The 15,922-nt window shown below is 49.7% G+C and overlaps 1 protein-coding gene across 1 annotated transcript in view; it reads left to right on the forward strand.

Annotated features, from left to right (window-relative positions):
* Positions 1-2,383: 2,383 nt before the first annotated feature.
* Positions 2,384-15,922, forward strand: part of SMARCC1 (SWI/SNF related, matrix associated, actin dependent regulator of chromatin subfamily c member 1) — a 96,862-nt gene continuing 83,323 nt past the window's right edge. The window contains exons 1-2 of the mRNA XM_036333731.1: positions 2,384-2,578; positions 11,176-11,295. Coding sequence (XP_036189624.1) covers positions 2,384-2,578; positions 11,176-11,295 — 315 coding nt within the window. The remainder of the gene's footprint in view (positions 2,579-11,175; positions 11,296-15,922) is intronic.

The raw sequence follows: 15,922 nt of genomic DNA on the forward strand, positions 1-15,922 counted from the left end.
GTCTCTGACAAACGTTATTTCACCCTTTATTACAAAGGTACAGAAGTCCTCTGAGACTTCAGATATTAATCACAACTTAGTACAGTTTTCCAATGACTCATCAGAAGATGGATTCTTTCTAGAAATAATAATTAAAAGAAATACTGGGAATTCCCAATTTTTAGAAAACAGTTCGATGGCACTTAGCATTTCAGCTACTTAAGACAGTTGCCAAGGATGTATAAAACTGCCTGGGAGGGCTAGGATTTTTTAGGGGTTACACTTCACTGATGGGAATTGGTTAGCTGTTCCATGAACATGGGTGCTGTAGCTACAGAATGAGGGTTCAGGCAGGACAGCAGAAGTTAGAGAGCCCTGGCCGGTGTGGTTCAGTGAATAGAGCATCAGCCTGCGGACTGAAGGGTCTGGGGTTTGATTCCAATCCGGGCACAGGCCCGGGTTGTGGGCTCAGTCCCCAGTAGGGGGCGTGCAGGAGGCAGCCAATCCATGATTCTCTCTCCTCATTGAGGTTTCTATCTCTGGCTCCCTCTCCCTGCCTCTCTGAAATCAATTAAAACATATACTTAAACAGATAGAAGTCAGAGAGCCTTCATGGGACACCTGTGTACTGTATGTACAGTTACGTCCGTGGTTGACTGTTTTGCATCTTTCGAACCGTTCACCGTGGGAAGCCACGCAGCTTGTTCACGGTGTCTTGGAGCTGTGCTACCAGATAGGGCTCTTTCTGGGCCCCCCCCCCCCCACCTTCTTATTTTTTCCGAAAGCTTTCTGGACTTGGTCTTAACCCTGCTCGGAGAAGCAGAGAAAGCAGCGACTCAGGAACCGGAGCGCCCTTCAGCTGGGAGCCTTTCCCCCATCCGCCATTTTCGCCTTTAGGAGGACACGCCTGCCAACAAGTCAGGACGAGGTTCTCCTGTAATTTACGCGGAAGATGAGAAGGAAAAGACCAGGATGGGGCGGGCGCTACCTGCGGCAGGTGGTGCGGCCTGCCGTTCCCTTCCCTCTGTCCCCCCAGGGCCCTGTCCCCCAGGGCTTACCTTTGCCTTTCCCTCTCCTAGGCCCCAAGCACCCTTTTGCTTCTGTAACTTGTTTCCTGAGCCTATGGCTGGCTCACTCTTGCTACCTGGGTAACTGTTTTTAAAAACATCTTTTAATTGATTTCGGAAAGGAAGGGAGAGAGGGAAACACCCATGAGAATCATGGGCTGCCTCCTGCACGCCCCTCACTGGGGTCGAACCTGCAACCCGGTATGTATGTGCCCTTGACCAGAATCAAAGCTGACCTCCTGGTGCCTAGATGATGCTCAGCCACTGAGCCAGCCAGCTGGCATGTAACTTTCTAAATACACTTTCTCTTAAAAAAAAGGTTGTAGGGCAGGGATCGCTTTTCTGAAGTTCCTCTAAGCCAGTGGTTCTCAACCTTCCTAATGCCTCGACCCTTTAATACAGTTCCTCATGTTGTGGTGACCCCAAACACAAAATTATTTTCGTTGCTACTTCATAATTGTAATTTTGCTACTATTACGAATCGTAATGTAAATATCTGATAGGTAGGATGTATTTTCATTGTTACAAATTGAACATAATTAAAGCATCGTGATTAATCACAAAAACAATATGTAATTATATATGTGTTTTCCGATGGTCTTAGGCGACCCCTGTGAAAGGGTCGTTCGACCCCCAAGGGGGTCGCGACCCACAGGTTGAGAACCGCTGCAGGCTATGAGTTTGAAAGCATCAGAGGATCGCAGGTCTGGGAACAGCTGGTGCAAAGGCCCTGAGGCACCAATAAGCTGGTGCAGCTGCAGCCGCGAGAGGAAGGCGTGTAGCCGAGGAAGCGCGGCCCGGCCGGTCGCCCAGATGGCTGCGTGCAGAGGCGACGGGCCACCTGGAGCGGGGGGTCGCGGGCGAAGATCCCCATCCTCGGGGGGCTCCCCGACAGGCACATGGCTCCCTAAGCGGGCTTTCCGCTCGGAGCTGCTTGCCCAGCCCTTTTCTTTCTGGCGGTGGCCAGCAACGACGGGAGACCTCCGCGCAGCCGTGGACGTAACCGCCCGACACCGGAACCCGGAAGGAGCCGTCCCGCCGAGGCCGGGAGGGCGGCGGAGCAGAGCGCACCACCACCTACGCGCGGAAGGTACCGGAAGCCCGGCTGCTCCGAGGCCCCGCCCCTCATCGGGCGCGAGGGCTGCCTTTGCGCATGCGCGCGCCCCGGGCGGTTAGGGCGCTGGTCGGGGGAGGGGCGGGGCCGAGGTCCGCGCCGGAAGGGGGTTGGCTGGGCGGGGCCGGAGGCGGTGGCGGCGGCTGCGCGCGCGCGCGAGTGTGGACGGGGAACGCCGCGCGGGCCGGGGCGGGCCGGGCGGTGGGGACGGCGGACGGCGACGATGGCCGCGGCAGCTGGCGGCGGCGGGCAGGGGGCGGCGGCGGGCGGCGCGGGGGCGGGCGGCGCGGCGGTGGCCGCGGGCCTGGCCGCGTACCGGCGGAAGGACGGGGGCCCGGCCGGCAAGTTCTGGGAGAGCCCGGAGACGGTGTCCCAGCTGGACTCGGTGCGCGTGTGGCTGGGCAAGCACTACAAGAAGGTGGGTTCGCGCGCCCGCGGGGGCCGGGGGACCGCGCGACGGGGGGCCGGGGCGGCTGCCGGCCTCGCGGGCCCCGGGCCGCCCCTCCCCCCCGCGCGCCGCGAGGGACAACAAAGGCAGCAGCCGGGCTCGCCACGCCCCCGCGGTCGGGCCTCCGAGCCCGCGCGTCCGGGCCCCGCGGGGCTCCTGGGGCTCCCGGGCCCCCGCAGCCCTGCCCGCTCCCTGCGCAGGGACAGTGGGGTGCAGCCGCCCCGCGGCCGTGGGTCCGGCTTCGTGGGCCGCGTTAGGCGGGAGCGAAGGTGATTGAAACTCGGAGCCGGCGGGGAGAGCGGCTGCTTTTTGTTTGGAGCAGAGTCGTCCCAGGCGGGAGCGGGCGGGGGGCCCACCTGTTGACGGTGGAGGACGAGGCGGGACGGTTGCCCGCGGAAGGCGGAACCGCGGGCCCAGGAGCACGTCGAGGGGGACTGTTGGGAACGGGCCGCTTCCCAGTGGCGGGCCTTCGGTTACGCGTGTGCAGGGCTCGGTGCGCTCGCACCTGCTGCTGCTCGGCGAGGCCTTCCGGGGACCCCGCTGCTGTGAGGTCACCCCACTCCCTATCTTCGTTTTCTTCGCACCCGTTTTTGAAATTGCCTTCTTCGTTCATCGCTTTCTCTTACCTCTGGGATGGGAGTCGGTGGTGTTGAAAGTCGTTCAGACGTTCAGCTTCCCAGAAGGTGTGAGGAGCAGACAGCCCAGAATACTCCCTCCGCCCCCCGTTTCCCGAGCGCCCTTTTCGGGCCTGCACCTCCCCACCGGAGACCACCGCCGTGGGGCCGGATCCCCTCGGCCTGCTCGGGGCATGTGCCCTTGGCCGGGTCGCTACCACTGCCTCTCACTTAGTGGTTACTATGTAAATAGTTGCTGAATGAATGAATCGATGCGGTGTCCCCCCAAAATGTATGAACACTTTCACAGCTGATCACTCACTTAGTTTTGGAAATGAGCTGCATGGTAATAAACACTGGCTTTATCATCATTCAAAGTGTGTGTGCATTTTGGGGGGACACCCTGTGTTTATTTGGGGCCTGACAGCGTGCGGAAGCTCCTCAGCGTTTGAAGTTGTCAGGCGCGGGCAGGGACCCGGGTGTGCGTTGGCAATGACATTGGTGCTTCCAGAAATGACAGCCTCTTAGGTGAAGGTTTAGGAAGTGATAGACCAGATACATTATTACTTACAGGATATTTTTAGATGCTTCAAATTTTTCTTTCTTTCCTGGAATTTTGGAGTCACATTTGGGATTGTAGATTTTTTTTTTTATCCCCATGTAAGAGAAGAATATTGCTCTCCCTTGTATAATGTTAAATCGGCCACTTTTTTTGTGGTGGCACTAGAGCTTCTGGAAGTGGCTAAGGGAATTGAATATATATTATTAAAAAATTAATTTTTTTTTTATCATGTGCCCTGCAGCCAGTGCTTTGGGTCTTAAGTACAATGCTCCTTAATTTTTTTTTTCTCCCCAGCCTGATTCTCCCCACCCCCATTTTACTGAGATGTAATTGACATATAATGCGTTACTTTGCCAATGTAGCTTTAACAAATGAAAAGACTCGAGTAATATTTCTGTAGGTTATTTCTTTGTGATTCCCATAGGATTGTTGTTCAAATAAAATATCAGGGAAGGGGAAAAGAAAGGGAAATAAGTTCTCATTTCTACCTCTTCAAACTCTGTGCATCTGTTTGATTACAATTTTAAGAGGGTAGCTGAGGTTTGGATAATTCCTCAGAGATTTGTTGGCGAGGCCGACTGGAGGTTTGGACCAGTGTCGAGGCCAATAGGTTAAAGCTGGCTCAGTTTCCCTGAGGTCAAAGACACAGTCAAAATTAGGTTTGATTTCTCGGGGTTTCTTAGAGCCAGAGCCTCCTGAGGTTCAAAACTGAATCTGACAGCCCAAGTCCGGTCAGTTTCTGGGAGTGATGGAGAGGGGAAAGCGTTGACCGAGGTTCTTCGCCTGTTTTACACACCATGTCTTTACTTGTACACATTGGTGGGTGTTAACAGACTTCTCTGATCTCAGCGCCTGTATGGAATAAACATGACATCGTTAGTCCCCCTTTTAGGGTGGGTCTGTCCATGCAGCCAGCGAACAACTGAGCATCTGGGGTATCCAGGCACTTAAAACATCCCCTGAGCCCTCCCAGCAGTCCTGGTGATGGACATTCCGCGTGCACCTCGTTCCACACGTGAGCGGAGCCCCGCTCCAGAGCCAGGTACCTTCTCTAGGATCACAGTTAGGAGTGGCAGCTTGGGATTCAGTGAGTCCCGCCCGCTTATTTTTTAGTCTTTTTTTTTTTTTTTTGACTACACATCCCTCTTTCTAAGGAAATCACAGTTTGTGGAAAAGATAAACATAGACACCTGCCTGTAAAACCCAGGTGTTTGCAAATGAAAAGAGAACTTCTTGGCATTGTTTTCATTTTCCAAATGCCCTCAGGAGGTCAGTAAATACTTGTTCAGTGAGTGAGCAGATTGTACTAGTTTAGGAACCTATGCGGATAGGCTTTGCAGATAAAGTTGGCTTAGCAACACGAGAGAGTGAGTCTCCCCCCCTTTTTTTTAAGGTACAACAAGTTTATTATATTTTGCAAGGGCTCTTTGTATAGACTTCAGACCCATTTTAAGAACTTTTCAAGTAGTGGCAGCAATAAAAACCAGGTTGGCCTGAGTGGTTGGCACCAGTAAGTGCTAACGAGGGTCCTGAGTGGTTTGCAGCCCTGGCTGGTGTGGCTCAGTTGGTTGGGTGTTGTCCTGTGCACTGAAAGGTTCGATTCAGTGCTGATCAGGTCATACGCCCAGGTTTCTAATTCAATCTCCAGTTGCAGAGAGTGAATCCTTTTTAACCTGGAATGAGCTCCAGCTGGGCCACAGGAGTCCCGAGGAGGTGACCACATTCTAGCCCAGGAAGCTGCAGGCAGAGGTTAACTGCCTGAGGTCGGAGGTCAGAGGAGGGAGGAGGGAGGGGGGAGGGAGAAGGGTGGGAAGTTGGCCCAGCTCCCTGAGCTGCTGCCTTTGTGTTGACACGTCTGCCATCCTAACTCTAAGATGAGAGCTGTATTTCTGTCCATAGTTTCTGGGTGGTTTTCAGATTATAAATTTTTTTTATTTAATATATTTTATTGATTTTTTACAGAGAGGAAAGGAGAGGGATAGAGAGTTAGAAACATTGATGAGAGAGAAACATTGATCAGCTGCCTCCTGCACGCCCCCTACTGGGGATGTGCCCGCAACCAAGGTACATGCCCTTGACCGGAATCGAACCTGGGACCCTTGAGTCCGCAGGCTGACGCTCTATCCACTGAGCCAAACCGGTTAGGGCCAGATTATAAAATTTTAGGACCTCACATTTATTCACCTCCAACCTATGTTGGAGGTGAGGTAAAACTGTAAGCCATTAGGTTTCCTGGTAGGTTTCTCCAGAGTTTGGCTAATTCCTGAAATAAGATTTCAGATTTAAGGATGATCACTAAACTAGAGTAGATTGCCTAAGGCAGTCATTTAAATGCTCTTTGCATAAGTCATTTCACAGATAAAGACAGTTATTTCTTTTTAAGGGATATTTGCTGCAGGATTGTTTAGGGACAAGTTAAACTTCATACTCTATTAATGCCATAGGTAATATAAAGAAGGTTTATTAAAAAGACCAAAAAAAGAAAGAAAAAGAGGTTTATTGATAAAGCTTTCTAAACATATCTTCCTAACGTTCTTTTTTTCCTAAAGAAATCGCTTTATTTACTTATTTTTTTTTTAAATATATTTTTGTGCTGAAACCGGTTTGGCTCAGTGGATAGAGCGTCGGCCTGCGGACTGAAGGGTCCCGGGTTCGATTCCGGTCAGGGGCATGTGCCTGGGTTGCGGGCATATCCCCAGTGGGGGGTGTGCAGGAGGCAGCTGATCGATGTTTCTCTCTCATCGATGTTTCTGGCTCTCTGTCTCTCTCCCTTCCTCTCTGTGAAAAATCAATAAAATATATTAAAAAAAATAAAATAAAAATAAAATATATTTTTGTTGGTTTCAGAGTGGAAGGGAGAAGGAGAGAGAGAGATAGAAACATCAGTGATGAGAGAGAATCATTGATTGGCTGCTTCCTGCATGCACCCTATTGGGGATGCAGCACGGGCATGTGCCCTTGACCGGAATCAAACCCGGGACCCTTCAGTTCACAGGCCAACACTCTATCCACTGAGCCAAACCAGCCAGGGCTATTTACTTACTTTTTAATATTTTATTGATTTTTTTTAAATTAAATCTTTATTGTTCAGATTATTACATTTGTTCCTCTTTTTTCCCCCCATAACTCCCCTCCTCCCAGTTCCCACCCCACCCTCCACCCTCACTCCCCACCCACTGTCCTCATCCATAGGTGCACGATTTTTGTCCAGTCTCTTCCCGAATCTCCCACACCCCTTTCCCCCCCAAGAATAGTCAGTCCATTCCCTTTCTATGTCCCTGATTCTATTATAATCACCAGTTCATTCTGTTCATCAGATTATTTATTCACTTGATTCTTAGATTCACTTGTTGATAGAGGCATATTTGTTGTTCATAATTTGTATCTTTACCTTTTTCTTCCTCTTCCTCTTCTTAAAGGATCCCTTTCAGCATTTCATATAATCCTGGTTTGGTGGTGATGAACTCCTTTAGCTTTTCCTTATCTGTGAAGCTCTTTATCTGACCTTCAATTCTGAATGATAGCTTTGCTGGATAAAGTAATCTTGGTTGTAGGTTCTTGGCATTCATCACTTTGAATATTTCTTGCCACTCCCTTCTGGCCTGCAAAGTTTCTGTTGAGAAATCAGCTGACAGTCGTATGGGTACTCCCTTGTAGGTAACTGAGTTTCTTTCTCTTGCTGTTTTTAAGATTCTCTCTTTATCTTTTGCTCTTGGCATTTTAATTATGATGTGTCTTGGTGTGGTCCTCTTTGGATTCCTTTTGTTTGGGGTTCTCCGCGCTTCTTGGACCTGTAAGTCCATTTCTTTCACCAGGTGGGGGAAGTTTTCTGTCATTATATCTTCAAATAAGTTTTCAATATCTTGCTCTCTCTCATCTTCTGGCACCCCTATAATTCTGATGTTGGTACGCTTGAAGCTGTCCCAAAGGCTCCTTACACTATCCTCGCATTTTTGGATTCTTTTTTCATTCCATCCCTTCGGTTGGGTGTTTTTTGCTTCCTCGCATTTCAAATCATTGACTTGATTCTTGCGCTCCTCTGGTCTGCTGTCGGGAGTCTGTATAATATTCGTTATTTCAGTCCGTGTATGCTTAATTTCTAGTTGGTTCCCCAACATAACATTGAGGGTCTTATTAGTTTTCTTGTAGATCTCATTAAGTTTATCGGCGGCTTCTAAACAGTTCTTGAGAGACCTTAAAAGTTTGGTTCTGAACTCTATATCTTCCATTGACAATTTTGTCCTGTTTCTTTGTCTCCGCATTTTGTTATGCTTCCTTGGTGCACCCCCTAGTGGTCTTTGTGCGAAGTCTTGTAGTTAAGCCTTGATTGTTGTAGCTAATACCAGGGAGGGTTTGACCTCCAGGCCAAGTGGCTATGAGAATCAGCTGTGTCTGCAGTGAGAGAACTTCTGTCCTCTAGGGAGGTGCTAATCTAGCCTTTGCCTGAGGCTATCCCGCAAATGCCTCTGTGCAGGGCTTGGGCGGGGCGGGTCGCACAGGATCAACAGGGTGGGCCGGAGAGAGCAGTTATGGCAGCTCTCAGTCCTGTCCCCAGGGGCTCTGCCTCTCTGAGTCCCAGCACCTGCTGCAAAGCTCAGAGAGAAAGCTGCACTCGCTCTGACCGAAGCCAGACAGTCCCGCTGCTCCCGTTTGAGTCTGGGTCCCTAAAGACTCGCCCGGATCTGGAGCTCAGAGTCTGCGACTCCCTCCCGATTGAAAACGCCAACCGTGCCCTCCGCAGCCAGCCCGCTCCGCGCACTCCGCACCTCAGAATTTGACTTCAGCACTGCGCCTCCTCTGAGTGTCCGTATGCGTTTCTCTTTCCTCCTAGTTGTAGGACTTCCACTCAGCCAGCGTTCCTGTGGTTCTGGGTGATGTCCCTTTCCGTTTTTTGGTTTCACTTTTGAAGTAGTTGTTCAAGGCAGCAAACTCCGGCGTTAACCTATGCCGCCATCTTGGTTCCATATATTTTTATTGATTTTTTTACAGAGAAGAAGGGAGAGGGATAGAGAGTTAGAAACATCGATCAGCTGCCTCCTGCACACCCCCCACCGGGGATGTGCCCGCAACCAAGGTACATGCCCCTGACCAGAATTGAGCCTGGGACCCTTCAGTCCGCAGGCCGACACTCTATCCACTGAGCCAAACCAGTTAGGGCCTTCCTAACGTTCTTAGCCAAAATACTTTGAGACTAAAACATTGTTGTCTTAAGTAAAACATGGTGTTTAAAATTTTCTGATCAAAGGATAAAATGCTTGACTGAAATAGTCTATATCATTACTTTTTTTTTCATACTCAGGAGTTACTATTTTGAAAGCTGTTAAGACCTTTTTCTATTATACTAGAGGCCCGGTGCATGAAATTTGTGCATGGGTAGGGTCCCTAGGCCTGGCCCGTGATCAGGGCTGATCGGGGCCTTCCTTCATTCCGTGCTGCCACCCTAGTGGTCAGTGCACGTCCTAGTGAGCAGCTGAACTCCCGAGGGGACACTGCTTTAGCCTTTTATATATATAGCTCTTCAGAAGCAGTTGAAACGAGTTCAGTTCTATCAGTGTGGGACAGAGGAATGAGTATTATATTTGGTTGGAAAATGTGAGTTCAGTACTCTTGGCTGCTAATTGGTGGTGTCTTTGAACCAATTGTTTTATTTTGATGTTTTAATTTTTCATTTGTAAGTTGGAAGTAAGACTGCAGCTCCCATAGGACTGTTGTTTGAATGAAATGAGAGTCCTTAAAACTGGATTATAGAAATTTGAGGTGGGTGTGATACTTATGCCATATATCCATCCCATGGTCAGCCTGTTTCATTCTTGGCTAAATAGGATGTTGTAATTTTTACATTTTTATAGGTTGATTTAAAAACCACTGGAAGGTCATACACTGGCTGCCTTTTGAGTGGGTGCAAGATATAATTTACAGTAATGCTTTATCAAATCTCATATATGAAGAAGGTTTCACATAAACAAGACATTTCAACAAAAAAACTAGCCATCAGCAAAGTTAACTGCACGCTGGCCGTTTCATGCAGAGTGGAAAGCAAATGCACCTGTTGGGCAGCTGAACTTGGATTGCCCTGTCTGCTGTGCTCTGTCTCCGCCTGGCATTGGCACACATTGACTTGAGAGCCACCAGCGTACTGTATGGTAGTGGTGGACTGTGCCACTAATATTTGCCATACAGAAATGACTTAAATATTATTTGTCATTATAGACACTTCATTCATCTTGAAATGTTGGATGATACTGGGAAAGAGGTTTGCTCCAGGAAGAAAAATTTAGTTTTTTTGTTGTCTTTTGTGAAATTGAAGAAAGTATAGATATTTTTCCTGTTCAAAATTGGAGATTTAAAAAAATTATTGAACATTGGTTTCTCAAAGTGATATTGAACATTTAATACCAGATTAAGCTTTTACATTTAATTTCACTCGTCTATGTGTTCCCGTCATGGTACCATTGTCTTCCTTTGCTGGGAAGCTGCTTGCTGTCTACCACTGGTTTGGCCTTTTGACATTATTCACCTCAGCATGTATAACTTCTCACATAAACTTGTTTTAAAACAATATTTTAATTGTGGCAAAAACCATAATTTTAAATGCACCTACATATATTTTTGATGCATAAAAAACAACCAACCATTTTATTCCGCTCAACACTGACTGGCATGAGACAACCGTGTTATGCTTAGAGTCCCTGTGTGTCAGGAATTGGAGGGCGTCCTGGGACAGTGGTGTCTGCTCAGTGATGACGGGGCCTCCGCTGGGGACTGGATGGTGGGCGACGGGGCAGCTGTGGGCAGAGCCATCTGCAGCCGTCTCTGCTCAGAGTCTGGGCGGTGCTGTCCGTCTCCCGGGACAGCGGGGCTGGTGCCATGGCGTCGCCAGGTAGCCTGGCCTCCGAGGTGTGGGCTGTCAGGCGATGGCACTCTTCCCGGGACTGTGGAAGCTGTAGACCTTTAGTGACTTATTCTCACAATCACACAGCATCACTCGCATTCAATTGGCTACAAGTGAGTCACAGGAGGGTCCCATTCCATAGAAGAGGGCGATGCCCGTTTGTTGTTGTTCATCCTCACCTGGGGATATTTTTCCCATTGCTTTGCAGAGAGTGGAAGGGAGGGAGGGAGAGAGAGACAGACATTGGCTGGGCTGCCTCCCGCGTGTGCCCTGACTCAGGCGGGGAGTGAAATCCAGGTATGTGTCCTCCACTGGAAATTAAACCCACAACCCTTCGGTGCACGGGCCGACGCCGTAACCACTGAGCAACACCGGCCAGGGTCCCCTTTTACAGCAGAGAGCTTGTCGGACGTGGATAAACCTGTCCACGCCAGGGCTCAGGGGGCCCAGGAGGTCAGCGGGCATTCTCCCGGCGTTGAGCCCTGTCTCTGCCTTGCAGTACGTCCACGCGGATGCGCCCACCAACAAGACGCTGGCTGGGCTGGTGGTGCAGCTACTGCAGTTCCAGGAAGACGCCTTCGGGAAGCACGTCGCCAACCCGGCCTTCACCAAGCTCCCGGTGAGTACATGGCCGCCCTTGGCTGTGGCACTGATGCCCTGCTGGCGGGCGCGGCTCTGCAGGTCCTTTACTGTCGGTTAACATCCCAGCGTCGCCGTGTGGACTTGGCTGTGAGCGTCTTGCTGTGCTGTCGTGTCCGTGTAGTTCCTGCTGTGCCAGGTCTTCATTCCTTCTTCCGGTTCAGCTCTTGTGGCTAGGACGCTGTTCAGTGGGGTTTTTTTATTTTGTAGGTGGAATTCTGCATTTGTGTGAGAATATAATTCTCGTGCAATTGATATTTTGACTGATAATTTGGCTTGGCATAGAAATACTGGGTTATTTTATTTTCATTTGAAATCTGTAGGTTTTATTCTCTCTTTAACATTTTATTTTGTAGAGAAAAAATCTGTTGATTTTGCGTCTCCTTCCCTTTTTTAATGTACTTTTTTTTTTTCATTTCAGAGAAGGGAGAGGGAGAGAGATAGAAACATCAATGATGAGAGAGAACCATTGATCGGCTGCCTCCTGCACGTCCCCTACTGGGGACTCAGCCCACAACCCGGGCATGTGCCCTTGACCGGAATTGAACCCGGGACCCCTCAGTCTGCAGGCCGACGTTCCTTCCATTGAGCCAAACCAGCTAGGGCTCCCCCTTTTTTATGCTGATCTATGAACCTTTTCTTTTTCTCTTTGAAATGTAGAAATATGTCCAGTTGTGGTAAGTCGTGATCTGGAGACTCCCTGTGCTGCTTTGGCTCAGGGACCATTCAGCCTTCTAGCCTCTCTGCTGCCCCGTGTGCCTTTATATGTGAATTCTGATTGTACAGACCACTTAGGACTGCCTGGCATATATCTTCTTAGAATTTTTGTCTTCAATTCTCCGATTTGAGTTTTTGCAGCTTCCATTCCGCTGCTTGCTGCCTCCATTGAATTTATTATCATGGACCTTTTTTTAACTCATAAGCTTCTGAATTGTATGTTCTTATTTTATCACTAAAACTTTTGTTTTAACAACTCACTGATCTTACACATAGAATTGAGAATAAGAAATAGTATTGTTTTATTGACTTTGCAGTAAGTGTGTCTACTTTGTTCATGCTGGGTTTTTAAAAATCCTCACGTGAGGATATGTTTATTGATGAGAGAGAGAGAGAAGAGAGAGAAAGAGATCAATTGTTTGCTTTCTATATGTACCGAGACCGGGAATCGAACCCACAACCTCGGTATGTGTGCCCTGACCTGGAATTGAACCCGAAACCTTTCTGGTGTGGGGACAGCTGAGCCACCAGCCACGGCTGCTTATGCGGGTTTTGCCGTCCAGACGTTTATCTTTATTAGTCAAATATAACAGTGGTTTTTTGAATCATGTTAGGCTTTTCCCACTTGCAGGTGATACAGGAATTCGGCCATGTGTTCTTCGAGTATTTGTTTGGTTTCATTTTTTACATGTAATTCTCTCCGTTTAGAATCTCTCTTGGTATTCAGTGTGCGCAGTGGATCTAGTTTATCCTTTTCCATGTGAGTATCTGGTGTCTCAGCAGCACTTGCTAGAAAAGGCCGCTGTCCCCACTGATTGGAGCTCAGCGGACAGGCAGCATTTGATTATGTCCCGAGTGTAGGCTGTGGCTTGTCCTCCGGGCTCACACTCGTGAGCTGTGTCGATAGGACCTGGACTCCCCATCTCAGCGAAGGCCTCGCAGGGAGGGCCCGGGAGCTGAGTCCTGGGAGCGGGGGTGGGTTCTTGAGGGAAGTGCGGGGGTGCCTTCAGGCGGTGAGGTCCGCATGGAGCAGCAGAAGGGCCTGAGGCAGCCGGCGCCCAAGGTTAGAGCGGAGGACAGCGGCAGAGAGAGGGCTAGCACCAGGCTCAAAGGCCAAGTTCACCAGTGCCACGCCAGAGGGGGCATCCACTGGAGGTCACGGGAAGGGCAAGGAGAGCAGGAGGGGCTCAGTCAGCTTTGGGTTTAGGTCTCCCACAGGCCGATGGGGGCTGTTGAGACTAGAGGCTTGGGCAGCCAGCGCGATTTCCAGGACGAGGCTGCGGTCCTGATGCCCGCGAACGGGACGCAGCGCGGAGGGCGGAGGGAGGTGGCGGGGCGTCCGAGAGGACGGGGAGCAATTGGCGAGGTTGAAGGACGAACTGACGGGTGGCTGCTGCGCCGTCGACCTGGCCCTGAGGGGAAGCAGAGGGCGAGGCTCCGAGGAAGGTGCTCGTGCAGCCCAGCTGTCCAGCCTCGGAGGCCAGGAGGGCATTTTTGGGCGTAAACCGTGTTAAAAATAGTCCCTGGCTCAGCGCCAGGGGACCAGCTGTCCTCCCTCCGAGGAGTGTGTAGCCTGTCCCATGGTGTAAAGAAAAGGGGGGCGAGACAGCAAAGGGAAGGACGTTTGAGTGAAACCTGGGAGCTGTTCGCCGCCCGCTCTTCTTCCTCGTGGGTGGGCAGTGCTGGAGCGGGCTCAAGGGGGACTTCTGAATCACGCCGGGGATCCAGCAGCTGGCTCAGCAAGGTGTGCGTTGCGTAATGTGAGCTGGGGAGCAATGGGGACTTAGGAAGGCGTGTTTCTTCAGGCTCGAATGTATCACACGGGCACCATGAGCGTGAGGGTAAAACCTCGTTCCCGTAGCCTTCCCGGCTCAGGACCCGTGCGGGCCCAGCACAGACAGAGCCTCATGGTGGAAGGCGCCCGTTCTGCGCTCTGCCTTTTTAAAAAGGTCACAAGCATCTGTTTAAAGACAAAGCCCGAGAGACCTGCAGGGCATGAACAGGTCACGTCCCAGAGTTTGCTGTGAGGTCCGTGCCCAGCTCTCGGCTGCTGTGGGGCTGGGGACAGAGACATGAGGGGCAGTGATGTCGGCCTGGAGCAGCCAGCTTCTGACTTTTCCTTCTTTGATTTTTGCACCTGGGGATGTGCCTTTCTAGAGATTCAGCCCCACATTTAACATAATGGCGTCTGTTTTATCCAGCATGTGCTTGCAGTGAGTGGTAGGGTTTCTGGCTGTTTAGTCCACCTCATGGCTGGAGCCAGCAGCCCTGTGTCATCTGTAAAATGGGCTGGAAGCATCGGCTGCATCGGATGCTTGTGGAGTAAGGAGGCCGTGTGTGTAAGTGCCTCCTGGTAACTCCTCAGATGGCAGCAGGGAGGGGACTGTTCTCCCCAAGAAGAGGCTGCAGCAGTGGTGACCTGTGATTACAGGTGCTCACCAGGGGCTCCATTTGGCCCTGGAGCAACCTGGGTTTGAACTGCATGGATCTATATATATATATATATATATATATATATATATATATATATATTTTTTTTTAATATATTTCTTTATTGGTTTCAGAGAGGAAGGGAGAAGGAGAGAGAGATAGAAACATCAATGATGAGAGAGAATCATTGATCGGCTGCCTCCTGCACGCACCCCACTGGAGATTGTGCCCGCAACCCAGGCATGTGCCCTTGGCCGGGATTGAACCTGGGACCCTTCAGTCTGCAGGACGACGCTCTATCCTCTGAGCCAAGCCAGCCAGGCCACTACTTATATTTTTAAATAAATACTGTGAGTGGCCCTAACCGGTTTGGCTCAGTGGATAGAGTATCGGCCTGCGGACTGAAGGGTCCCGGGTTCGATTCCAGTCAAGGGCATACTCCAGGATTGCGGGCTCCATCCCCAGTAGGGGGTGTGCAGGAGGCAGCTGATCAGTGATTCTCATCATTGATGTTTCTATCACTCTCTCCTCCCTTCCTCTTTAAAATCAATAAACATATGTTTTTAAAAAAAGCTAAATGGATTTTCTCTTTTTTATGATTTTCGCAATAACATGGTCTTTCCTCTAGCTTACTGTATTGTAAGAAGACAGTATCTAATACATACAACATACAAAACATGTGTTAATGGACTGTTTATGTTGTCGGTAAGGCTTCTGGTCCGCAGTAGGCTGTGACGTTTGGGGGGGTCTAAAATCATACGCAGATTTCAGCTGTCGGGGTGGGGTAGGGTCAGCACTCCTGACCCTCACGTTCAAGGGCCGACTGTATTACAGTTTCTCTCACTAATACAATTGGGAACTATGTCTAGAAAGCACTATTTTAAACTCGAAAGCAGCTAAAATACACAAAGAAACTTAGAAAGAATTTGATTGTTTCATATTTGTGAGGTGAAAAGATTCTGGAGTTGAAGCGATGTGTTTCTCCCCCAGAACTGTTTTCAGGGTGTGAAGATGCCTGAATCCCCTTGAATTTTCTTGGTGTGTTGAACATACTCGATTTCTGCTCCTTGGTTCATGTCTCACATTCGTTTTCTGGCATCGTCATTTCTGGATGAACAGGCCAAAAGGTGGCATTGTTAATGCATGTACTCAGCCCACACAAACACATTACAAACAATTATCTATCCCCCACCCCCCCGTTTTTTGTGTGTGTGTTTTTTTTAATTTTTAAAAATTGAGCTGGTGTGGCTCAGTGGTTGTGCATTGACTTATGAACCAGGAGGTCACGGTTCGATTCCTGATCAGGGCGCACATGCCCGGGTTGTGGCCTGGATCCCCAGTGTAGGGCGTGCAGGAAGCAGCTGATCAATGATTCTCATCATTGATGTTTCTATCTCTCTCTCCCTCTCCCTTCCTCTCTGACATCAATTTAAAAAATACTTTTTAGAAATTGATTTGTT

The sequence above is a fragment of the Myotis myotis genome, unplaced genomic scaffold (genome assembly GCF_014108235.1).
Source record: "Myotis myotis isolate mMyoMyo1 unplaced genomic scaffold, mMyoMyo1.p scaffold_m19_p_13, whole genome shotgun sequence".
Classification (NCBI taxonomy): Eukaryota; Metazoa; Chordata; class Mammalia; order Chiroptera; family Vespertilionidae; genus Myotis; species Myotis myotis.